Source organism: Solanum pennellii, chromosome 3, assembly GCF_001406875.1.
Source record: "Solanum pennellii chromosome 3, SPENNV200".
NCBI classification, from domain to species: Eukaryota; Viridiplantae; Streptophyta; class Magnoliopsida; order Solanales; family Solanaceae; genus Solanum; species Solanum pennellii.
This window is the reverse complement of record NC_028639.1, coordinates 56,706,696-56,731,673: the sequence shown is the minus strand read 5'-3', so window position 1 is coordinate 56,731,673 and position 24,978 is coordinate 56,706,696. Positions and strand designations below refer to the sequence as shown.

Below are 24,978 nucleotides of genomic sequence, written 5' to 3'. Positions count from 1 at the left end.
TTCTGAACGAAAGAATTATCAATACATGCAAGACACTATTCTAGAATTGTTATTTTAGTTTGGTTTTACCTCATTATTAGCCTATGGTTCCCACAACCCTAGTTATGGAGTTTAGTTACCCATAGTCATAATTACAATATTCAAATATGTGATATAAGAATTCATGCACTTACTTCGATGAGAAAGAGTAAAATTCGAAAGTTTACTTGATTAATCAGTAAAAGTCACCAACAATCAATGATAAGAGTCTCAATATAATCAATAATCTCTCAAAGAGTCTAAAAAATAATCAAGAGTCTCACAATATTCAAGGGTCTAACAATGATCAAGAGTCTAACCCCAAAAACGAGGTTTTTTGAACTATTTATAAAAAATAAAAACCTAATTAAACAAGGACTCTATTTGCTGGAAATCTGTCAAAACGCGGCTGGATCGACGGACATCGCGACGGATCGTCGTGGTCACGACGAACCGTCATGGACTCCGTCGTCCCATACTTATGCAATTTCTGCTGCTGCTCTCTTCATTACCCTCAACGGCAGGTATGACGGATCGTTACGAGCACAACGGTTTGTCGAGGGTCTCCGTTCCAAAACACTTGAACTCTTGGAATATGGGTACTGGGGCTACTTCTCTGATCTTCATGACGAACCTGCAGGACGGACCGTCATGGCTACGACGGTCCGTCACGCTTTCCGTAACCCCACACTTGGTCAGACTTCCCCATCTTCCTTCAGCAGCTGCACTACGCTGCCACCTACGGACCGTCACGAGCATGACGGACCGTCACAAGCTTCGTAGGTGGTCTCTTCTGCATTTCTTCGCTCAAAAACCTCCGCATTCATCTTTGGACAGATTTCCTGCAAATAAGGAGAAACTTATATAAAAATTAGCACAAAAAGGCTTTTGGACACACTAAACTTAAGAAAAAAGTATTAATAATACCGTGAAACCACGGTATATCAATCAACTATGACAAAAAAAATATTTGCTTCACAAATACTTCAAGGCTTGTCTTTACAAGTTCGACAAATCGAGCACCTCAACAAGCCTCGAAGCAGGGGGCATTTATAGACAGTGAAGTTTTATTGATAAATCCATATTAAATTTGGATTAAATCTTAAATCACCATACGTTGACCAAGTCAAATTTCTGGTTGATAAAATTGGATTAATATCTAAGTCAAAATTGTATGACTTAAATCAAATCCAGATCACTTGGGCCAGTCCATTTAGTTGACAAGATGAGCTCAACCCATGTTCTTCAGGCCCAGGGGTCAAAATTACTCGGACCAAAATACCCCTAAAGCCCTAACTCAAGCCTATATATAGAAGTCTTCTTCTGACCAAAAGACACAAAAAAAAAATACATACATACAGAAATACATAGTTGCTCTTCAGTAGTGATCTGCAAGTCTTCCGTATACAAAGAAGTCTTCGCTCCAAGTGTTGAGCCGCAAGAATCCCGTCAAATCAAGAACATCTATGAAGGAAAAAATCAAAGGATTACATCTTCTATTAAAGATTTCATAAAGATTGTAACCTTCACATTAGTTCAAATACAAACATCATTGTTTGCTTGCTATTTTTCCTTTCCTGTTTGCTGTTTTTCAGAGACGAAACTTTAGATGCATACACTGACATCTATGGACTATAATTTGTTTCAAATTTGAAATAATATATTAATATAAAAAAACTATAAAAAGTATAAAAAAAATAAAAATTATATCAAAATAAATATTTTTATGTATAAAATAAAATTGAAAAATATATAATATCAAGTTGGTTTAATTTCGAATTGATTTTTTTAGTTAAGTTAAAACTAATCCAAGTATAATTAAAAATTTTTCTCAATACCAAACTAAATTATTAGTCAACTTTTTTTTAAATTTAATTCCATTTACAACTTGATTTAATGTTCGATTCGATTTTATAGGCTCCTATTCATGCATGAGTCTTTCCTTTGTTAACAGCCTTCTCATATGGGTATTAATTAATTTTTTGAAAAAGATAAAGCACAAATGGGTATTAATTAATGTTTTGAAATAGATAAAGTACAAAATTAAAAGGTAAACTCGTTTATTTTCTCTAGCACCCCAATTGTAAGGATATATATAATATAAAATCGGTTGTTTTTAATTATGTGAATGTGATCTTATTATTACACCACTATTTATATTTTTAGTATTTTAAAAAATAGTGCAAACATAATCTTTAGAAAGTTATACCCTTTCAAATAATATTATATTTTGAATTTAATGTTACGTTTGCTCTTGCTTGATCTTGTTGGGTTTTAGCAAAATGTGAATGATGAAATGAAAAACTGAATGAATCAATTTTGGAGGAAAAATAAAAAGTCATTTGCAAAGTGTAATGAAAAGTCATTTCTCCTATATTGGTAGAAGAAAGAAAATTGTTGTCATTATATTAAGAAACACTTCATTTATTTTTTAAAGGGTTTAAAAGAAGGTGCCCCTCGCGCCGTCATCGTCGCTCGCCTTCGAATTTAAAATGATTTGATTGATAATATTTTTGGATAAAATTTATTTCACCAATCTCATTAATTAAATTTAAATTCGTGTATAACAGTAATATCTTTCTTGAAGGGACATGTTATTTTTCTCAAAAAGACACAACGGTATGAAACGACATGTTTGAACAGAAGCGTTCACACCATTGTCGAACAGATGCGTTACTTTGTTGCAAATTGCTATAAATATGAGATTATTTTCGTTTTTCAGGACACTGAAAATTTTTCCACTCTGCATATATTTTCTCTCAAAAATAAAATTGTCGATCGACTGAGTCTGTGTGTGCTCTTGTTACTGTTCTTGCGTTCGCTGAAGTTATAGAAGTTTGAGGTACCGCTACTTCTTTAACAGGTTAATCTGTTTTATCTTGGGAGAAATCAATCTGCAACCTCGGATACAGTGAGGGGGTTAAATTTTTTAAGGAAATACAGTAATTTCTGTGGACTCGAATTAAAAATTTTCTTTCTATTTCATCTTTTTTCTATTTCTGTATTTTTTTACTATCCTTAATAGAGGAGATAACAGACCTTACATACAAATTAAACCCTATACTATCATGTGATATCTGTAATAACTTACAAATGTTTTAAATGAGGATTTTTAAAAAAAATCATAAAAAATTAATTCACACAAAAAAAGAAAATCTTTCAATCATGATTTAAAATATCACTAAATTAAAAAAAAAAGAAAGAGAGAAATACTCATTTACAAGACAAATATATATCCCAAAAAGAAAACACCCATTGGACATTTATGTATTAAATCAAAGCTACTCAAGAAGAACAGCGCAAGAAATATGGACTGTGGTGTTGGATAGCGGTAAGACTGTTTCATCCTTAATTAGATGTTTCAGCTTTTAGCCTTAGGTATGAAAAGAATTATGTTAGAAACGTCATTCCCAAACGAATCATGCAATGCATTTGAAATTTAATTGAGGCTTTAATATGAGCTCGAAACATCGAATGACTAAACAACAAAGAATTGTGCGTGAAAACTAGAAGAGCAACGATTTGGTGGGTGAGACATCATTCTCACTCGGATTTTATTTTAATGAATTAAAGCTGATAAGATTTTCAAAAATGCCAAATTTTACATCAATACATTAATTAACGTTGAAATAACGTCCACAAATCCCTCTTGTGATACCAAACAAATAAATGATTAGATGTTAGTTAAGAACGCAATGAACGTTATAATCAACTTTAAAGTATTCCCAACACTATTACCGGAAAATTAGGCAATTTTAATTTGTCAAAATGCACACTATATCATTTAGGTTTAATTAAATACCTCACTTCTTGATATTAAAGGACTAAATAGTCCATTGTAAAAATCAAGATTTTGATGACGTATAACTTATCGAGAACATGACATGACAGACTTACAAGTTATAATTAGCTTACTAAGGAAATGATTCTAGCTAGAAAGATATAAAGGTTGAGAATATGTTAGAATAGAAAGTTATTAGATAGTCTAGCGTTATTTAATTTATTTTATTAATATTAATTATTTATTAGTATATAACTCTCCTACTATATATTGTATTCATTGAATTATCATTACCTGTCTTAATTTCTTTACTATATTGAGTGTATTGTTGTTATTTATTGGAACGAGTTAAATACTAATCATGATCTTTTGAAAATAATTTCACTATCTTATAAATTTGGAGTAATTAGGATCTACACACTACTCTCCTTCGGACTAGACTGGATATATTATTGTCGTTTGTAGATCAAGTTAATTTATAAGACTTCGAAATAGATATGACTAATTCAATAAGTAGACAAATTACACCTCGTGTAGATGGTTGTTTTCTTTTAAAGAGCATGAACACAAGTCACAATTTCAGTCTCTGCTAAAGTAATTGTGTGTCTGATCTCTATTCATAAATAATATTTCCACGTAGTCGCATAACTATGTAATTATTACTTCACGAGATTATAAATGCTAATATAATCAAATCTCTCTATAACAACATGATTGTTCACTTCATTATTTATTATTGTTGTAGCGAGACATAGCGATTATAAAGAATATGTAGTATATATTATATATTATAGCATAAAATTAGATTTTCCAAGATTTTTTAGTTAAAAAATGACCTTTATAAATATGTTTAATAATACTGGGAGGGGATTTAGCTTAATCAGGGTGTATAATATAAGATTAAGAAATGGACAAACATAAATTGGAGAAGCTTCAACGACCAATAACCACCATCAACGGCAGGTTAGTAGGGATTTTACTATATGAAGAAAAAGACAGAAAAATAACAAACAAAATGATTTGCATGGATGGGTCCATTTCTGCCGACAAGTTTGTCTTTTCTCTATAAAGTGCTCTAGCCTCATGCATTTACAAAATACAAAGCCATGCAAATTGTTATAATTCAATTACTTTGAGCCAATATATTGACTTATTTATTCATATATTTTTGGCATTCGTATTGAACCCTGATCATTTTAAATTCATGTCGCGTAGCGACTTATTCAGGAGAAAATTTTCCTATTCAAAGAATTTTCGTATTTAATGTTTGAATTTGAGACTTTATTAATAAAAGAGCAATCTCATACACTGTATCATATCTTTAATAATATTTATACATTGATAAGATAGAGTAAATAATTTTTTTTCATATTATGTCACCTTTGCTCGGTGACAATAGTAATGTTCTTTTTTTAAAAAAAATTACAAATTTCACGTCCCTAGTTGTAAATCTATAAATGACACGCATAATAATATATAAAACAAAATTAACTTATATATATATTGGGAGTGTAATTTTCTTTACATTATTAGATTATTAGATTACTTTTACTTGTTATAGTAATTCATATATGTCTTATTTTTAAATTAAATTATACATTTAAAAAAAAATCACCAATAAATATTGTATATTTTACATAAATTTCATAGTGTTAAGAGCTAATTACATTCTATCTCTATTCTTTTTCAAATTACAAAAATTTCTCCAAAGATCACTCAACATTTTAATACATCGCGTTCCAATTCTGGATACATCATTTCAGTCAACATTTCGACGCAGCGCGTCCCGATTACGAATATCACTTAACGTCTGATACATCACGTCCCGATACATTCCTTTCCTGATACATCACTCAACTTTCCTATACATGGCATCCCGATACATTATCTTTGTTGAAACAAGACACATGTCTTAGTACATTGCATAAGTGTAATGTATCCAAGAATAAGAGAGTAAATTTTTATAATTTTTCTAATGGTAAGAAAATTTAGAGATAAAGTAAGTTGTATATTTAGGTAATTTTTTATAAACGTAATTTCAATGACCTGGGTAGTATTTAATTAAAATGATGATATTATATAGTAATATATATAACTTGGCCGGCTCTATAAAAATTAGTTCTTAATGGACATCTTCTACTAGGGGTGTCAAATGGGTGGGTTGGGTTGAAATTGAAAATATTAAAATGGGTTGAATAGAAATTAGATTGGGTTTTGATCCGCCCAATTTTAGGCTCAAATGGGTTGGGTTCAAATGGGCTAAAAACGGGTTGTGTCTTGACCCGCCCAATTTGACCTGATTAATTTCAATAATTTAACATATTGATATTTAACTTTTATAATCACAATTTGAATTTTCGCTCAAAAATGTTTTGCTAAAAAAGTAACAAATTGATAGATAAATCATAAAAGATGTTAAATAGATAATAATTCATACATTCAATATAGGAACATATATTAATGAAAAGTGTTAAAACGGGTTGTAATTGGAGATTGAATTGGGCTCAATTGAAAATTCTCTTTAATTGAGTTAAGCTTGAATGAGTTGAGATTAAACCCAACTCAAATTATCTTGAACCTAGAGTGTGTTTGGTATGAAGGAAAACATTTTCTGGAAAATGTTTTCCAATTTTCCCATGTTTGGTTGGGACTTTGTTTTGGAAAATGTTTTTCAAATCAACTCATTTTCCTCAAAATTAAGGAAAATTACTTCCCTTCAAAAATTAAGGAAAACATTTTCCATAGCTCTCCTCCAATTTTAATTTTTTTTTTTTTTGGAAAAGCATCAATTTAAAAAAATATTTTCAATTTCAAAATTTTTATTTTNCAAGGAAAACATTTTCTAAAAAAACATTTTTCTCCATACCAAACACACCCCTAACCCTTAAAATTCTGAACGAGTTACCTATGTTTGGGTTCACTTTTGACATACTATGCTATAAATAAATTACTCCTATATAATTAAGGAAATAAAAAGTACATATGTTACCTTGATCATTTGGTTATTTCAAATGGGGAGGGGATAATTTCAAAAAAATAATCATTTTAATTCCAACTATAGTGCGTTCTTTAATCTTTTTTTTTTCTTTTTTTTTTCTGGTAATTCCAATTTCGTCGTCGGCAAAACATACAAAAGTAATGAAGGACGTAAGAATTCATGTCGTTTTCTTAAATATTTTACTTATTATTAATCATATATTAGTAGGTGCTGTCTAAAATACTTTTAATTACTTAATTATTAGATACTAATAATTAAATCATATGATATCCGTCAACTTTGTGGCAATTATTTAAAAAGACAAACCGTGACAAGAAAGAATAATCTTCTCAAAAAACAAATTGGTCACTCATATTATGCCTCATTGTAAAAGTGATTAGGGTTCCAATCGCATGCATAATTGAATTTGAATTAACTTACCTATACTAACAAAATTTTACATTACTACATATTACTCCCTCCGTTTAAAAAAGAGTGATTTAGTTTGACTTCGCTCAAAGTTTTAGAAAATAAAGAAGATTTTTAAATATTGTATATCTAAATAAAAGTTATATCAAATGTACTAAATTGCCCTTCAATCTTGTGACTTTAAACATGCCACGTGACAACTGAAATTAAAATATTACCAAAAAAAGTAAAGAGTCATTCTTTTTTAAACAAATTAAAAAAAATTAGAGTATTCTTTTTGAAACAGATGAAGTATAAATTATAATGGATTGTTCGTTGAAAATTAATTTCATACATCACGAATAATTACTTGTAACTTGTTACTACATCTTTTAATTAATTTAATCTTGATTGTTTTTTTCCACATTATTTGTATATAAAAATTAAAACCCCAATCAAAATTAGATTTTATAAATATTGACATTGAAATTTGAAAAGCAAAGTTGAAACGACCTTGACACCATTAAGAATAAAAAAAAAATGAAGTGCACGTGGAGGATTAATGTGATGTAAAAGCCAATAATTCATTTACTATATTTTTTCCTCTATATATACTTCACATTTTAGCTTTCCATTTTGCATTACCAAATGCTTATTCTAGTTAGTAATATTATTACTACAAATTAAAGAACTTAATTAGGCCAAAAAAAAAAAAAAGATGGGCTTATTGGACATATCACATTTAGTTATTTTTTCTCATCTAATAATTGTTTTAGTTTGTTTCATTTGTCCAAGCTTTGGTTACAAACCTAAACACTTCAATTTGTCCACCTATGCTACTCACTGGGGGACGGCCGGAGCTACTTGGTATGGCAGCCCCCACGGTGCTGGTAGTGACGGTAACTTCCTCTCTCTCTCTCTTTTACGTCTCCTCACGTATATGATATTTTTTTTCTTTTTTTGAGTAATGGTGAAATTTAAACTCTGAACATTTATCTTCTATGGTACTATGTTAAAGTCGTGACCATACATTTAATCTATTTTAAAATGTTAAAGTCATTTGAGATAGAAACACATTTTTAAATTCTTAAGAACTATTTCCAAAAAAAATTAGTTTTTTTTCTAACACTTTAATTTCTTAAATATGTTTAAAACCATAAAATAAAAGAACACTTTAATACATTTAAGATAACTTTATTTAGGACCATAACATTAAAATATCTAACTGTGTTTATTTTCTTAAACTTTATGTCCAGTTGTTAAACTATATCATTCTTTTCAAAAAAGGGAAAAAATGTATATGTCTCAACATTGTAATTCCTCTCACCCCACCCACACACACAGCCACACTAAAGCCCTTCAATTGCACTTACTAATGGACTTTTTCTAACACAATTTTGTGACGGCAACTATATATTCTTGAAAAATAAGACAGTTTATGTGTTACAACAAGTGATACATATATATATATATATAGTATTGTAACAAAAAGCACTATATAATATTTATGGGTGCAGGAGGATCTTGTGGATATGGGAGTGCAGTATCAGAAGCACCATTCTCTTCGTTTGTTACTGGAATCGGTCCATCCCTCTATAAATCTGGAAAAGAATGTGGAGCTTGTTACCAGGTTCTTTTCTTTAATTTCCATCCCCCTAATAATAAATTAATCCTAAAGTACACATTAGTGTTTAATTAATTATGTGTTATAGGTGAAATGTACAAAGAAGATGCATCGATCGTGTTCAGGCAAGGGAGTAAGAGTGGTGATAACAGATTTTTGCCCAGGAGGACCTTGTGTGGCTCAATCAGCACATTTTGACTTGAGTGGAACTGCATTTGGTGCAATGGCTATACCTGGACAAGAACAAAAACTCAGAGATGCTGGTGTCTTGCAAATACGTTATGCTAGGCATGCATGAATGCAAATTACTCACATTTTTACTATTGTTTAGTCACATTTGTTTTTTATATATAAATTTCAAAATTTTCAGGGTAGCTTGTGATTATTCAAGGAAAAACATAGCGTTCCATGTTGATCAAGGTTCAAAGTCGGAGTACTTTGCAGTTGTGATAGAATTTGAACAAGGAGACGGTGATCTTGCTAAAGTTGAATTGAAGGAAAAAAGAAGCAGCAGCATTATTAGTAGAGGAAACAAAAATAATTATAAATGGAGGCAAATGCAGCAATCTTGGGGTGCTGTTTGGAAGTTGGATGCTGGCTCTCAGTTACACCCTCCATTTTCTATTCGATTGACTTCACAATATTCTGACCACATATTAATAGCCAACAATGTCATTCCTACTGGTTGGAAGCCTGGTGCTACCTATCGATCCCTCGTCAATTATAGAGTTTGAGTTTTATGTATCTATGTATTAGTTACATATGTACTTGGCTTGACTGGTAATTATGTAATCCCCATTTCCTATTGTTCATTCACTACCTGCGGCCGGACTAAAGATGGTCTCGTGCTAAGCATATAATGTATGCATGTATTTCTATGAAATTATAAATGTGTGATTTTTAATAGATTTCGGTTGTACTTAATCGAGTATTCACTTCCTGTATATTCATTTCATTTGGTAAAATCCGTAAAGATATAAGTCGTGATTTTTCACCTTTATGAGTCACGTGGTAAAAACATTCAAAATATTCAAGAGTGTACAAAAAGTAAAAATGCATGGACAGCAGCCCACTAGTACAAATTACAGGCCAAAAGAGATGGATAACTAAAAAGAAAAATGCATCAAAAAAAGCAAGTCCTTATATATATTGCAGACTCCAGTAAATAATTAAAATTAAAATTTGTTTGAGAACTCGCTATCATATGGGATTGTTGTTGAATCTTCAAAATAAACCATTATGCCTTTAGTAGCCTCTGTTGCAGCTTCTAAATATTCCTCCAGTCTGCTAGACACATAATGCATGGTTGGCCTATTAGCAGAAGAGGGTGAGCAACAACTGATTGCTAATCTTACATATTTTTCCACCAATTCACTATCATAGGTTCCATCTAGACTCGGGTCAATAACATCGGCAACATCACCAGTAGTAAGAGAATTACCAACCCATTGAGTTATGTGACAGTTCTTGCTTGTTATTACAGGAGGCTGCCCTGTGATGAGTTCCAAAAGCACGACTCCAAAGCTATAAACATCACTCTTTTCATGCAATTTCTGTAAATGAGCATACCTGCAACCAAAAAAATGGCGTCTTTGGTTCATGATAACTAGACCAGGTCAAAGAGTTCTTATACCATCAATCAATATGATTAACACAAAATTACTTACCATGATCATACCAAAGAATGAAATGTACAAGATGAATGATGATTATAGAAACTACTTACTCTGGATCGAGATAACCGATAGTGCCAACAACTGCAGTTGACACGAAAGAGCTCTCATCTACAGAAAAAGCTCTAGAAATTCCAAAATCGGCAAGTTTTGCATGGAAGTTAGCATCTAATAAGATGTTGGTACTCTTAACATCTCTGTGGACAATAGGTGGTGTGCAACCATTCTGCAGATAATCCAAACCTAAGAAGTTTTACATACACAAATTCAACTCGTTAATTTTAGTAAAAAGATAAAGTGAAGACCAAGATAGGAAAAATGAATAGAAACAAAGAGTTATACAATTTTGCATACATATATGGTTTTATGTTCAAAATTATGTGCTCCACAAATCCTTGGACAAAATCTTATCATTATATAATAAATTAGGAAGAAGACACCACGACGCAGGTAGAAGAGAATAGACAGAACTACAAGGCATTAGGCAACCCGTCTTTTAGGGCATAACATTCAATCTTATCTAAATATATGCTAGCTCCTCCAAGGCAAGAAACTGGACATGACTTCATCTTGATGGAATATACCAAGTTAAATCTTCTATTTTAGAACCACAACGTAGCGAAGTAGGCAAAAATTGCTACTAGGGTCTGTTTCGAGGAATTGGCTTTCGTAAGAATAAGGATTCCCTTTCTAAGCATGTGAGACATGCAAGAAGTTGAGAAACTCAAACATAAGACCAACACAACCAAAGATGTTTGCTTACCTTCTGCTCCATTCAGGGCCACCTGAAGTCTCTCTATCCAAGTCAATGATTTTGGACCTATACATCAGCAAATTAAATTGTTTTAATACATTCCCCTGACGCACTAGAAATTGCGTTTTATATGTTGAACATCAAAACAAGCTGATGAATTATTTAGACAACAATTTATGGTTGAACATCTCCAATTAACAGAACATAAAGATAGAAATAGTAGTATTTCTCTTTCAAGATTTGAAGTCACGTTGGTTATGAAACAGATGGAAACTAACTAATCAAAAGAAAATGAAATATCTTTGAATAACCACATATTCATCTGTTTGAAGATTGTCCATGACCAAATATTTTTCATGTTGATGTCTTAATGGAAAGAGAAAAAAACAAACCTTACTAATTAGTTAGTGAGATGAGTTTAAACAGATAAAGAAGATTAAAGCATGAAAATTGCCAAATTCTCACCATTGAGATGCTCTTTTACAGTCCCATTTGCCATGTACTCGTACACAAGCGCCATATAAGCACCTTCATAACAATACCCAACAAGTGAAATCAAGTTTCTGTGATGAACTCTTCCCAATAGCTCAGCCTACAAAATCATAGACATATATGTGGAATTAGTTCTAAGCTTTCGGTAAGTCTATACAGATCCTACAAATTGTTGTAATATATAGTGAGAGGTCCTAAAAGAGTTCATGAATTCAATAGGGCCAAGTTTGAAACCTCAATTTGAAATTCCTTGTATCCTGTCTCAGCAAGCATCTTCACAGCAACTTCTTTGTTGTCCAAGTAACCATGGTATACTAATCCAAATCCACCTCTGCCTAAAATCTTCTCAAAGTTGTTAGTCATACTCACTATTTTAGTGTATGAAAAACGTTGGCTTCTTGAGTCAAAAGAATCAACCCTTTTATCCCCTGATCACAGTAGCATTGTCCTAATTTAGTGCGAAATTCTTCATCTTGAGTATGATCAGACTAAAAGAGACTTTCACACCGCATACCTTTGCGTTTGGTGAAGTAATAGATGGTGATTGCCACAATCAAGAGCATCAACAGTACAGCTACTGATGCAACTACTGGAATAGAAAGCTTCTTTTTTGTACATTGAGCTGATTGACACTGATTCTTAATGAGGGGTACGAATCCATCCATGCTGTTGAAAGTAGGTGTGTTACTCCAGCATAGGCTTAAAATCAGAAGTTACATAACAATCTCTCCATTTACATTAATGAGATATTCAGTTAATTGAACCAATAAAAATAGATGTACAAACAGCAAACTATTTCTGAACTAGAACAACATTGTTAGACTTGGCACTTGAGCAAGAAACCAATCCAAGCGGAAGTTCATTAGCCCCTACGAGGATCAATATCTCCCTCTGCCTGAATCTAATGCAGTCAGAAGCACCTTAAACCAGAAGCACACTTCAAAATAAAACGCTGTGCATAAAATGCTGCTTGAAACAGATGTCATATAAGAACACCTACTGCTGAGTACCTGGCTAGATTTTCTCTTTATAGTTTAAAATATTTTGTTATTGACTTAGTTGTACGTGTGGCACAAGCATAAAAAATTGGTAGGACTAGCCTTGGGCGTGAATTCTTCTTTGATAGAAGGAATGGGACAAAAGATAAGTAGAACCATATGATTCACAGGTTCAGTCTGATCTTTTTTTTATAATCGTGGTGATTGGTCCAACTTGTGTACACCTCAACTAATTCCACGGGATACTTGTCACCTTTCATGGGAAATAGGTATCAGGTAACTCCATCAACCAATGCTAGATACAAAGAAATTGTCTTATGTTTCTGTCTCCGCTGAAATTTGAACCATAGGCCTTACAATTCTCCACCACTTCATTGACTACTAAGCCACACATTTGGGTGCTACATGTTCAATCTTAACTTCTCAATCTAAGGATCTCAAAATGGAAGAATGCACCTTGTTGGTCTCCTGATTGCATCTCCAGTCTACCAGGCAATGCTTGCAAAGCCTCACAAGGCAAATTAAGTAAAAGCCCTTGAAAATTGCAAGGAGGAAGTTAAGATTTACGGTTACCAAAGCAAAAGGTGAGTATTGCTACATGCATTTATAAGAAATTCACATTAAACTTACTGTAGTTTCCGGTAGATAATATGTTTTAGTGAGTTCTACACATTACTTGACGATGTGTACGACATATTATCTACTGAAAATAGAGCTTTTCACAAATGACAATACAGACATAGGGAAGATTATAATTCTCCACGTTTAAACTAGTGCTAGCTATTGATATGCTTGATATGGAAACTTATTACATACCCGAGCAACAAGGTTTCATTATTCGCCTTTTCAGCAAGTCCAAGAGGAATTGAACCCCAGAACTTGTTTCCAGTTAAGTTTCTGCCATAAAAATAGAAAACATACTTTACTCATTTGATCATTCTAATTGGGCGAATAATCATAACCAAGAGGAAGAAGGAGTTACAAATAGAACGTACAAGAATCTCAAGAACGCAAATCCAGCAAGAGAACTTGGTATTGGACCTGTTAAATCATTGTCCGACAGATCCCTGAGATTTTCAAAATCAGTTCATTCTCTTTTTGGTCAATTTTCATAGGTTTTAGTTTTTCAGGTTTAAAGAAGCTTACAAGTACTGTAAAGCAGTTAGATTTGATAGAGAAGATGGAATGTCCCCACTTAATCCACTGGAGGACAAGTCCCTGGAAAGAGGTTGAAACATTTTGCATGGTGAATTTAGAAGAACTTAGAGGTACATTACTTTGAAAGAACCTTGAAGAGACCTTATTCCTCAAGCATATTATTCTGTCAATGCACAATATATTGGACAACTCAAATGATATACAAGTATTCGAAACATACAAGCCTATAATTCTTGTGGAATTGCTGGAACTGTAATTGCAGCGAAGACCTTCCCATGTGTAATCTTTTGGCAAGCATGGATCTCCTTGCCAGTTTTTCTTTACATCATAAGTTCTCTTAATGTCCATGATTGCATCAACTACACTCCAAGAAAGTAGAGTAGGGACATGAATAAAAGAGAGAATAATTATAACTTAGAATGCTAGATTCTCATAGCGAGGCACTTCGAGTTAGCGAAGCACTGTAGTAGCGCCGAAGCGAACATAACTCTTTGAAATTGAACACAGTAGAATCAAATTCTTTGTTAATAAACTCTTTGGCATATCAAATTATGTACCCACAGGGAATAACATTTCTCCCTACAAGATAGTGCTTCTAAGAAAATACTCCAATTAACTAGATACCAGCAGACAATGGACTAAAATTTATACACTTAACACTATAAACCGAAAAGGGCGAAGGTGAAGGTCTTACTGTAATGACAAACTACACATGCCTCAATCGAGATTTTAGCTTACGACACATAGATTATCATAATTTAAACAGATCAGACATGCTTCAATGTACTTCTTTTTTCTTCAAATACTGAAAATTACACCAGAATAAATCAGACATTTTAGCGCCACAAAAACAGCAAATGTAGGTTAAGATCAACCTTCTGACAAAACCAGCATGTAAGCTGGGCATCTCATTCCTCCATTAATGGAGGTTGAGCCATTAACAACAACGAATGAAGAAGAAGAAGAAGAAGAAGCTTCTTTAGAATTGGAATTGTTATTTTGATCAATACAATGTGTGTGTATATATATACATCAATGAACAACAAGCTAACAGATTCAACAAACTAACAAAGTGTAAAAAATGTGACTTCTAACTAACTTTAACTAACTATAACTAACTATAACTAACTAACTAATTAGTAACTAACTCACTACTTAAGCTACTAATTAACTAGGCTAGTTTTATCACCCCTCCTCAAGTTGGAAGTAAGCTGTTTACAGACAACTTGCTCAGTAAAGTAGTATGTTTGACCCCAGTTAAAGCCTTGGTGAAGACATCAGCTAGCTGAGAATCTGTTGGAATGTATTGGAGTGTGATCAGTCCTTCTTGTAGCTTTGTCCTGACGAAATGGCAATCAACTTCTATATGTTTAGTTCGTTCATGAAATACTGGATTCCTAGCAATGTGTACTGCTGCTTGGCTGTCACAAAACACATGTATTGGTAAGGACACTGTCATTGAGAGTTCACTAAGTAACCTTTCCAGCCACACTACTTCTCCTACCACCTGTCGTATGGCTCTGTATTCAGCTTCTGCTGATGACAGTGACACTGTGTATTGCTTCTTAGATTTCCAGCTGATAGGACTATCTCCCATGAGAACCAAATAACCACTCACAGACTTCCTTGAATCAGGACAAGAAGCCCAATCTGAGTCACAATAGGCACTAATAGTGACATCAGGTTTATTATTGATAAAAACTCCCAAAGTAGGATCATGTTGTAGATACCTGAGTACATGATAAGCTGCCTTTAGATGAGGCTCTCTAGGAGATTGCATAAATTGACTAAGATGCTGGACACTGTATGCTATATCCATTCTTGTATTAGCAAGAAAATTAAGCTTTCCCACTAATTTTCTGTAGTAAGTAGGATCTGATAGTAGTTTGCCTTCTGTGAGCCTCAGTTTTTCAGTAGGATCCAATGGTGAAGTGGTAGGCTTGTAGTGCATAGAATCAAATTCCTTCAAAAGATCAAGAGTGAACTTTCTTTGTGAAATGAGAACACCATCCTGTTTGTACAATATCTCTAATCCAAGAAAGTAGTGTAATCTGCCTAAGTCTTTTATTCTGAATTCCTCATGCAAGAAGAGCTTCAAAGACTCAATCTCCTTTATATCAGTGCCAGTTAGGATGATGTCATCAACATATACAGCCACAAACACTAAAGATTTGCCATCTTTCTTGTAAAACAGTGAGTAATCACTGTCTGAATGAATGTAACCTTTTGAACAAAGACTATTGGCCAGCTTCTCATACCATTGTCTACTAGCTTGTTTTAAACCATATAGAGACTTCTTTAATTTGCAGACCATGTCATTACTATCCACTACTAGTCCTGGGGGTAAAGCCATATACACCTCTTCATGCAAATCACCATGTAGGAAGGCATTATTAACATCCAATTGAAACAAGTTCCAACCTTTCTTAACTGCCAGTGAAATGAGTGTTCTAACTGTAGTCATTTTAACCACAGGTGAGAAAGTTTCATTGTAGTCTATCCCAGCTTGTTGAGTATATCCTTTCACCACCAGTCTGGCCTTGTACCTCTCTATGCTCCCATCTGCCTTATGCTTGATCTTATACACCCATTTACATCCAATAGCATTCTTTTCCTTTGGCATCTTAACTAGTTCCCAAGTGTTATTAGCATACAATGCATCAAATTCTTGTTTCATTGCTGCTTGCCAGGCTGAATTCAGGATTGCCTCTTCATAAGATGTGGGTTCAATATCATGTGAAACATTATGAATCAACTGCTGACTCTCAGAACAAAGTGTGGAGAAACAGACATTATCAGGGTGATTTGTGAATGATGTGAGTGACTGCTGAGAATCACTGGCATTGTTTGTAGGTGAAGGGGATTGTAGCTTAGGTAATGAATAGGTGTAGTCTTTTAAGTACCTTGGAGGGTGACAAGATCTGGTTGTTCTTCTAGGTGTAAGGGATGCACTATCAAGGACAGGCACATTTGATTCTATAGGAGATGCTGTGGATTCAGTTATAGGTGTAAGAACTGATAGATTTGGTTCAGTAGAGGATGTTGTAGGTTCAGTTATAGGTGTTTCTTCAGATATAAAATCTTGATCACAAGTGACTTCATCAAGTGTGTGGAAATTCAACATTTCATCAGTAATAGAAGTAGTTGTTTTACTAGACATGCAAGGCAACTTATCAGAATAATGAATAACCAATTGTAATACAGAATTAAAGTTGGAACCAGTAGGAGCAATAACAAAAGGAAGAACAGTTTCATAGAAAAGAACATCTCTAGACACATGAATTCTCTTGGTAGCCAAATTTAAGACCTTGTACCCTTTTGTATTTAAAGGATATCCAATGAAAATGTGAGGCACAGCCCTTGGTTCAAATTTGTCTTTATGAGTCTTTAAGGTGGTTGGAAAACAAAGGCATCCAAAATTTCTAAGATGAGAATAGACTGGTTTCTTTTGATATAACAGTTCATATGGAGATCTTTCTTGAAGTAGTTTAGTAGGCAATCTATTGACCAAATAAGTGGCAGTCAACACACATTCTCCCCAATATCTCATAGGCAATTTTGATTGAAATAACAGTGCCCTTGCTGTCTCAAGAAGGTATTTGTGTTTCCTTTCTACTACCCCATTTTGTTGTGGTGTGTAAGGACATGTTTCTGATGTATTATGCCTTTCTCTTGGAAGAAACATGTTGCCTCAGAACTTGAGAACTCTAAGCCATTATCAGACCTGATGGTTTTCAATCTAGTATGCAATTGATTTTCTATCAAAGATATGAAAGCTTTTATAGTATGTAGAGCATTACTTTTACACCTAAGAAGCTGTGTCCAAGTGGCTCTACTGTAGTCATCTACCATAGTTAAGAAGTAGTGATATCCATCATGTGTTGGTACATTATAAGGTCCCCATAAATCAACATGCAACAGTTCAAATATTGAACTAGTTGCAGTGACACTTTCTGGAAAAGGCATTCTAGTTTGTCTAGCCATTGGACAAATTGTGCAAGTAAAAGGTTGCTTGTTGGAAAACTTTAAAGGAATAGTAGATATATTTTTCATTTTTACAAAAGGTACATGTCCTAATCTAGCATGCCATAAGAATTCATTGCCTTGACTGACAGAAAGATTAGCAGCTGAACTTGAGATGTGATCAATAGAACAGGCTTCTTTATTGATTATATGAGAAGGCTTTATACATGGTAATGAAGACCTTTTACAGTAGTTAAGAAGAGAAGCAGATTGACACCTTTGATGAGAAGTATCATTATCATTTGCAGATAGAATGTGACACTTTGGACAAAGTAAATACAAACCATTCTTTGCCTTACCAAGTGTCAGAGGGCTCTTCAGAGAAGGGCCCTGCAGTAAGCAAGAAGCATTGTTAAAACAGACTACTCCTTTGAGTTGATTAGCTAAACAATAAACTGATATTAAGTTGAACTTGAAGCTAGGTATGTACAACACTTTATACAGAATTAATGTTGAATTCAAACACACATCACCAATTTCAGTCACTTTAACTTTGTATCCATTTGGTAAGGTGATTAGAAAAGGATAAGGTAGAGTCTTAAGGTTTGTGAGATTGTCTTTTGTGTAGGTCATATGGTGAGATGCCCCTGAATCAATGATCCAAGAGCCAGCAGTCAACTTATCACATTTACATGACAAATCACCTATCTTACTGATGGAAGAGTAGCAAGCAAGTATACCTGCTAGGCTTGCAGCTCCACTGGACATATTGTTTGAGTAGTCAGATTCATTCCCAACATGCAAGGTTCCAAGTAGATTGAGTAATTGTTCATATTGGCCCTTTGACAGATTCACTGGTACTTGTTTTCCCTGCTCAAAATTCTCTTCACACTGACTACTATCACCTTCAGAAGTGTGTACATTTGCTGCAGATCCTTTGCCTCTTCCTCTTGGATTTCTTATATTGGTTGGGTAACCATGGAGTTTGTAGCACCTGTCTTTGACATGTCCAGATCGTTTGCAATATTCACAAAACATGTTTGATCTATTTCCAGTATTAGAATTCCCCCTAAAAGCATTATTGTTGTTGTAACCAGTGCTGTTATAGTTCCCATTACTCCTACTTGTACTTCCTTTGTAAGAGCTAGAATTAGTTGCATTATTTTGAGAGGACATAGAGGCATTCAGTGAGGTAGACTCCAAAGCCATATGGTTTATAGGCTTCATCTCCCTTTGCCTTTCTTCCTGTGATAGAATAGCAAATGCTTGTGCCATTGTAGGCAAAATGGACATCATAAGAATGTTCCCTCGCACAGCAGTGTACATTTCGTTTAGCCCCATTAGAAAATGTATAAGTCTTCTATCTTGTTCAGCCTTATACATTTTCACCTTTCCTCCACAAGTACACACACAACTACACTGTGAGTTTATATCAATTGCACTCATCTCCTCCCATAATTTCTTCATTTTTGTATAGTAACCAGTGACATCTAAAGTACCTTGTACCAAATCATTTATCTCCTTCTGTAATTGATACAATTTGCATCCATTAGTTTGATCATATCGATCTTCCAATTCCTCCCACAGTTCCTTAGCATTATTCACATATTGTAGGCTGTCTCGCAACTCTGGGGAGAGGGAATTTAGGATCCAAGATGTCACCATATCATCACATCTTTCCCACTGCATGAATGATGGATCCGTAAAGCTTGGCTTCACTATCTTGCCGTTAATAAAACCAGTTTTATTCTTAACAGACAAAGCTCTAAGAACTGCTCGTCTCCGTGATCTATAGCTAGTTCCATCAAACACCACAGGGAGCAAAGTAGAAGCAGCATTCTCAGATGGATGTAGATAGAAAGGACTGTTGAAATCTGGTCGCTTCAAAGGGTTATTGTTGCTCGCATCAGTTGCAATATCACCCATGGAAAACAGCTTTACAGAAACAGAGTGTAACAAATGAAAGTTGAATTAACGAGAAGCAGGCAAGGGAAAACCAGAGAGAAGAAGGAAAGAAAATCAAAACAAAGGATCGACTTGAACAAGAGAGATCAATGAATTGATTAACAGCTAGATCAAGAGATCTAGTATGAGCAACCTTGCTCTGATACCATGACAAAACCAGCATGTAAGCTGGGCATCTCATTCCTCCATTAATGGAGGTTGAGCCATTAACAACAACGAATGAAGAAGAAGAAGAAGAAGAAGCTTCTTTAGAATTGGAATTGTTATTTTGATCAATACAATGTGTGTGTATATATATACATCAATGAACAACAAGCTAACAGATTCAACAAACTAACAAAGTGTAAAAAATGTGACTTCTAACTAACTTTAACTAACTATAACTAACTATAACTAACTAACTAATTAGTAACTAACTCACTACTTAAGCTACTAATTAACTAGGCTAGTTTTATCACCTTCCACACAGTGCAATATGCAGACGAATACGATACTACTTTTTTATGATTAGATGTTTAAATTAGATCATGAATATCATTTCCCCAAATTTTTCAAGCAAAAAAAGGGTAATAGCGACTAGGGCGATAGAACAGTATACGCACCATCATTTTCATCAGTATGAACCTTGAAGAACCGTTTAGCAGCATAAACCTCAAGCGCGTTAATAAGCGGCGGCAATGTTGAATTGTTGGTTTGACGCAAAGTATAGTTAAAATTGCTAGCCTTTCGCTTGTCGCTCATCACAAGAGTAGTCAAATACTCTGGCTCAAATTCCTCCCAGGAGGCCGTTTCACTATTAATGATGACATCAAATTTTCTGGTCTGATTAGGCAAAAGGCTCACTATTTCAGCAAAATACAAGTAGGTATGGTAGTCAATATTGAGATCTGCAGGACCCCAAGAGAGAGTCCAGGTAGTAGAATTGAGTGGCGTTGCTGCCGTCCCCATAGCCAGAGTTGGTGGGTAAAAATCATTCTCGATATCTCTGTCGACTTCTCGTCTTGTGGAAACACTATCCCATTCTGGAAGTTGAAGAGCTTCCCAAATTCGATCGTAAGCATCAAAGCTATACCTACAACAAACACTACAGATTAGAACACAACTTTGGATCCGTAATTTGATGAAAGGATCGATCCCTCTTCTTTGAGTTAAGGCAGAGGCTCAAAGTTGATATTTGAGTTTTCACACGAGCATTAATAGTTTTTTATATTTGTAATATTGATGCATTTTTAGTGTTTTTTAAAAAATTTATTTATTTTTTTGCATTGATTTATTTAATCTATGTATGGAATGTTGAATCGTTATTTTATATATTTAGTAAAAATAACAATTTCATATGATAGTATGTGAGAAGAAAAATACTTTATTTTGTTTAATAGAAATCATATTGCAGGTAAAGTCGAGAGGTTCAATACGTGCAATAGTACATTTTTTTCTTTTCCTGCAAAGTCATATGTCAAGATGTTTTTAGTTCAGCTGCAGTAATATTTCTAGTGAACGAAATAAGGTGTTTTTCTTACGACCTTCTCTCAGATAGAGTTATTATTTCTACTAAATATATAAAAAGACGATCGGACATTTCTTATATAAAATTCTGGATAAAATTAACGTTAAAAAATAAGCAAAATTTTAGTGGAGGATCAAAAATGCACCGATATTGCAAAAACATAAGGAACTATAAGTGCTCCGTGTGAAAAATTAAAAATCACTTTGAGCCTTAACCCAAAGACGAGGGACTATTTTGAGCCTTTCCTTAAATATTACGGGCAGAGTTGGAAATAAATTCAATCCATAAAGTCAGGCGTCTAAATCCTAAAATAAAATGAAAGAAATGAAGAAGCAATAATTTTATATTTACCTCAATGGCATAGTACCATAAACAAAATTGTAACGCATTTTAAGCTCCAAAGATATTTCATATTCAGAAGGATACATTGAATTTCTGAATCGTCGTAGCTCCAATGCTGAAATAAAAGGTGTTCCCTTGCCCGTATTTACGAGGCATACGTTCGTATAATTCGTAGAAAAAACATGTATGATCTCTTTTGTGACTACATGAGAGGAATTATCCAGTTGAATTGTGTCCCAAAGCTCAGTACCAATATGCAAATCAAACTTTGGTACATGACTTTTATATTATCATAGTTACCGTACATGAAAAAAGCACGTACTAGAAATTTGCTATCTTTGTCTTTAGATGATCTTAGATTGTAACAGTTCCTTTTCCCTTGTGGAAAGCTTCTAACAGTTTCTAAGTAAATTTCTGTATCATTGGAAATGAATTTAGGCAATAGACGTGCATTTACACCCGTATTTATGAACATTTCATCGCTCGTGTAAGTTACTGGAAACATACTGCCACTATAAGTTGAGTTTTCTGGTAATCCACAATCGATACTCACGAATCCTGAAAGAAGAAGAAAACTTGATTTACACTTGATTAACATTATAGCATTTTTTTTAGGAGAAGAAATTAAAAATTTTCAGCATTAATTACCTGATTGATCATCATAAACTGGTGGGCTGCAGCTAGTTAAAAGGGTGATAGCCAAAAGAACAAGAAGGGGAAAAAGGAAATATCTTTGTAACTTGAAATCCATGATATGGCCAAATTAAGCAGAGACTTGATGGGACTCAGAAATCCCAATATATAATGTACTAGTATAGCTAATTAAGTTCACTAAATTCATACTATTATATTAATGCTAGTTGCAAATTTTACAAATTAAATAGCACGTTTAACGAGGAGTGACCTTTCCCCCTTTTAAGTAGGATTTTATAATTCAAGTTGTGATTTTAACCTTTTAAAATAGTATATGACTCACTAATAAGTTTATATTTTATAAACAAAGATTTATTATTTTAAATAATAATTATTAAAAACAGACACATTACTCATAGTGAAGAGATAGTTTGCGCGGGAATACATTTTAAAATAATACCTAGTCACTAGTATTTTTGATTTACTGAATGAGTGAACTTTTAAAATTATATTTTTAAAAGTTTATAATCACCACCATTTATTTATAACATATGTATGAAAGATCTATGATTTATTAATATAACGTCTTAGGATATCAACCAGGGGCGGATCCAACCTTCTGTTACGATCCGAACCCCCTTCGACAGAAAATTTTACTATTATACATGGTTAAAATTATTTTTTATGTATATATAGAAGATGTTGAACCTTCTTCAATTAGTTCGTATGTTTAATTCTTTAGATTTTAAACCCCTATATTAAAAATTCTAGTTTCACCACTAATATCAACTATAGTAGTATATATATATATATATATATATATATATATATATAAAAGAGGTCTCTGAATTAGCAGGGTTGAAAGCTTCTAAAAATGCTTTGACCTTTGGAAATTTGTGATATAAGTGGCATAACATGTTGTGAAGATCATGTGCAAACACGCTCTCAATTTGGCCATTATTAATACAATTCCACTTGCTTTATTTATTATCAATCTTTCTAATTCATTATACTACAATTAACATGTAGGGACTAAATGATCTTTCTCTTGAACTAATTGAGTAGCAAATCAAAACACTGTAAGAATTTAAAATATTATTCTTGTGTTGCTTTTCATGGTTTATCACAAAATTACAGAATTTTTAACCAAACTAAGCCATTATATAAAATAATTTACCAAAGTAATACATTTTTCTAAAATTTTACAAAACTAGTATAAACGTATTTCACGGTAACGTTTTAGGATATATTTTTTTAAAAAAAAACTAACAGCATTAGGTTGATACACGTAACTGTAAGCAACGTTTTACTCCTAAACGTTATTTTCAGTAACGTTTTACTCCTAAAACGTTACTGTGAGTAACGTATATCAATCTGACGCCATCAACTTTTAAAAAATAAAATATATCCTAAAACGTTACTGTGGAATACGTTTATACTAGTTTTGTAAAATTTTAAAAAAAACATATTATTTTGGTAAATGACTTTATATAATGGCTTAGTTTGGTTAAAATCTCCAAAATTACGTCTCTATAATTAGGATATTAATTTAAAACCTAAACATGAACTGCAATTAGGCAAGTGTTATGATGTACTCACGTATGCAATTAAACTTTTAGATAAGGCTCATTTATATTATAATTTAAAAGTTTGGTTCATTTATGCTATTATCGTTAAAGAAAAGGCTCATTCATGTCATTATTTTTTAATAGTGGTTTTACAAAACTATTTTTGACACGTGGCCAATTATAATTCGGCCATGTCATTAATTTTTTAATAAAAAAAATTAATTCAATTTTTATTGAGAATTTGATTTTTTAATTTAAAAAATTGATGACGTGACCAATTATAATTCGGTCACGTCATCAATTTATTTAATAAAAAGGATAAAAAAAATTAATTCAATTTTTTTTTCAGAATCATAATCTTTTTAATTAAAAAATTGATCACGTGGCCGATTACAATTGGTCACGTGTCAAAAATGGTTTTGTAAAACCATTATTAAAAAATAATGGCATGAATGAGTCTTTTCTTTAACCATAATGACATAGATAAACCAAACTTTTAACGAATGACATAAATAACTTTTTCTGAAAATTCGATGACATATTTGAACTTTTTCCCCTTTAAATTATGACTATATTTTTTTAAAATACATGCAACTTGTGGCTCCACTTTAACTAGAAGCCATTAACGGTAGATATTGGTGCAATCAAGCCTTGTTAGAGCCCAATATATTGCAGACGAAGGCCCAACCTGAGAGCTATTCATTTTTGAGAAAATTTTTGGAATAGCAAAGATAATAAGTCAAATTAGAATAGTTTTGTTATTTATGCTCCATAGTTATATTTTGTTCGATATGGAGCCTTGGTTTGTATGAATTGCAGCACAAATTTGTCTGTGTTTTAAAAATTGTGTTTGTATATTTACTTCAATATATATATATATATATATATATACACTCCTCGCCGTTCACTATTATTTGTCATAGTTTCTATTTTTAGAGTTAAACTATATGAACTTTGACTAACATTTTAAGATGTTTCATCATATTGATATGCAAAAAATTGTAATTTATAGTACTTTTCATATAGTTTTTGAATATCTAAATTTTTTGTTTAAAATATTTAATTAATGTAATCAAATTTAACTTTGAAAATCAGTCAAATTGACTTTCAAAAAGCA

At 32.8% G+C, this 24,978-nt stretch overlaps 2 protein-coding genes across 2 annotated transcripts; one reads left to right on the top strand and one right to left on the bottom strand.

The window, feature by feature from the left end:
* The first annotated feature begins 7,823 nt into the window (after window positions 1-7,823).
* On the top strand, window positions 7,824-9,732 carry LOC107013778 (expansin-B15-like). Its single transcript, XM_015213656.2, has 4 exons — window positions 7,824-8,083; window positions 8,702-8,814; window positions 8,897-9,096; window positions 9,179-9,732. The coding sequence occupies exons 1-4, from the start codon at window positions 7,903-7,905 to the stop codon at window positions 9,540-9,542; spliced, it is 858 nt and encodes a 285-aa protein (XP_015069142.1). The 5' UTR covers window positions 7,824-7,902; the 3' UTR covers window positions 9,543-9,732.
* Window positions 9,733-9,812: 80 nt separating this feature from the next.
* Window positions 9,813-22,411, bottom strand: LOC107012968 (putative leucine-rich repeat receptor-like protein kinase At2g19210). The gene is given in 14 exon segments (XM_015212946.2): window positions 9,813-10,377; window positions 10,535-10,724; window positions 11,245-11,301; window positions 11,701-11,827; window positions 11,962-12,155; window positions 12,242-12,393; window positions 13,542-13,622; window positions 13,721-13,792; window positions 13,872-13,943; window positions 14,104-14,242; window positions 20,414-20,883; window positions 21,670-21,944; window positions 21,947-22,218; window positions 22,309-22,411. Coding segments are annotated over 14 exon segments (2,598 nt in total). The 3' UTR covers window positions 9,813-9,983.
* Between the last annotated feature and the right edge of the window lie 2,567 nt (window positions 22,412-24,978).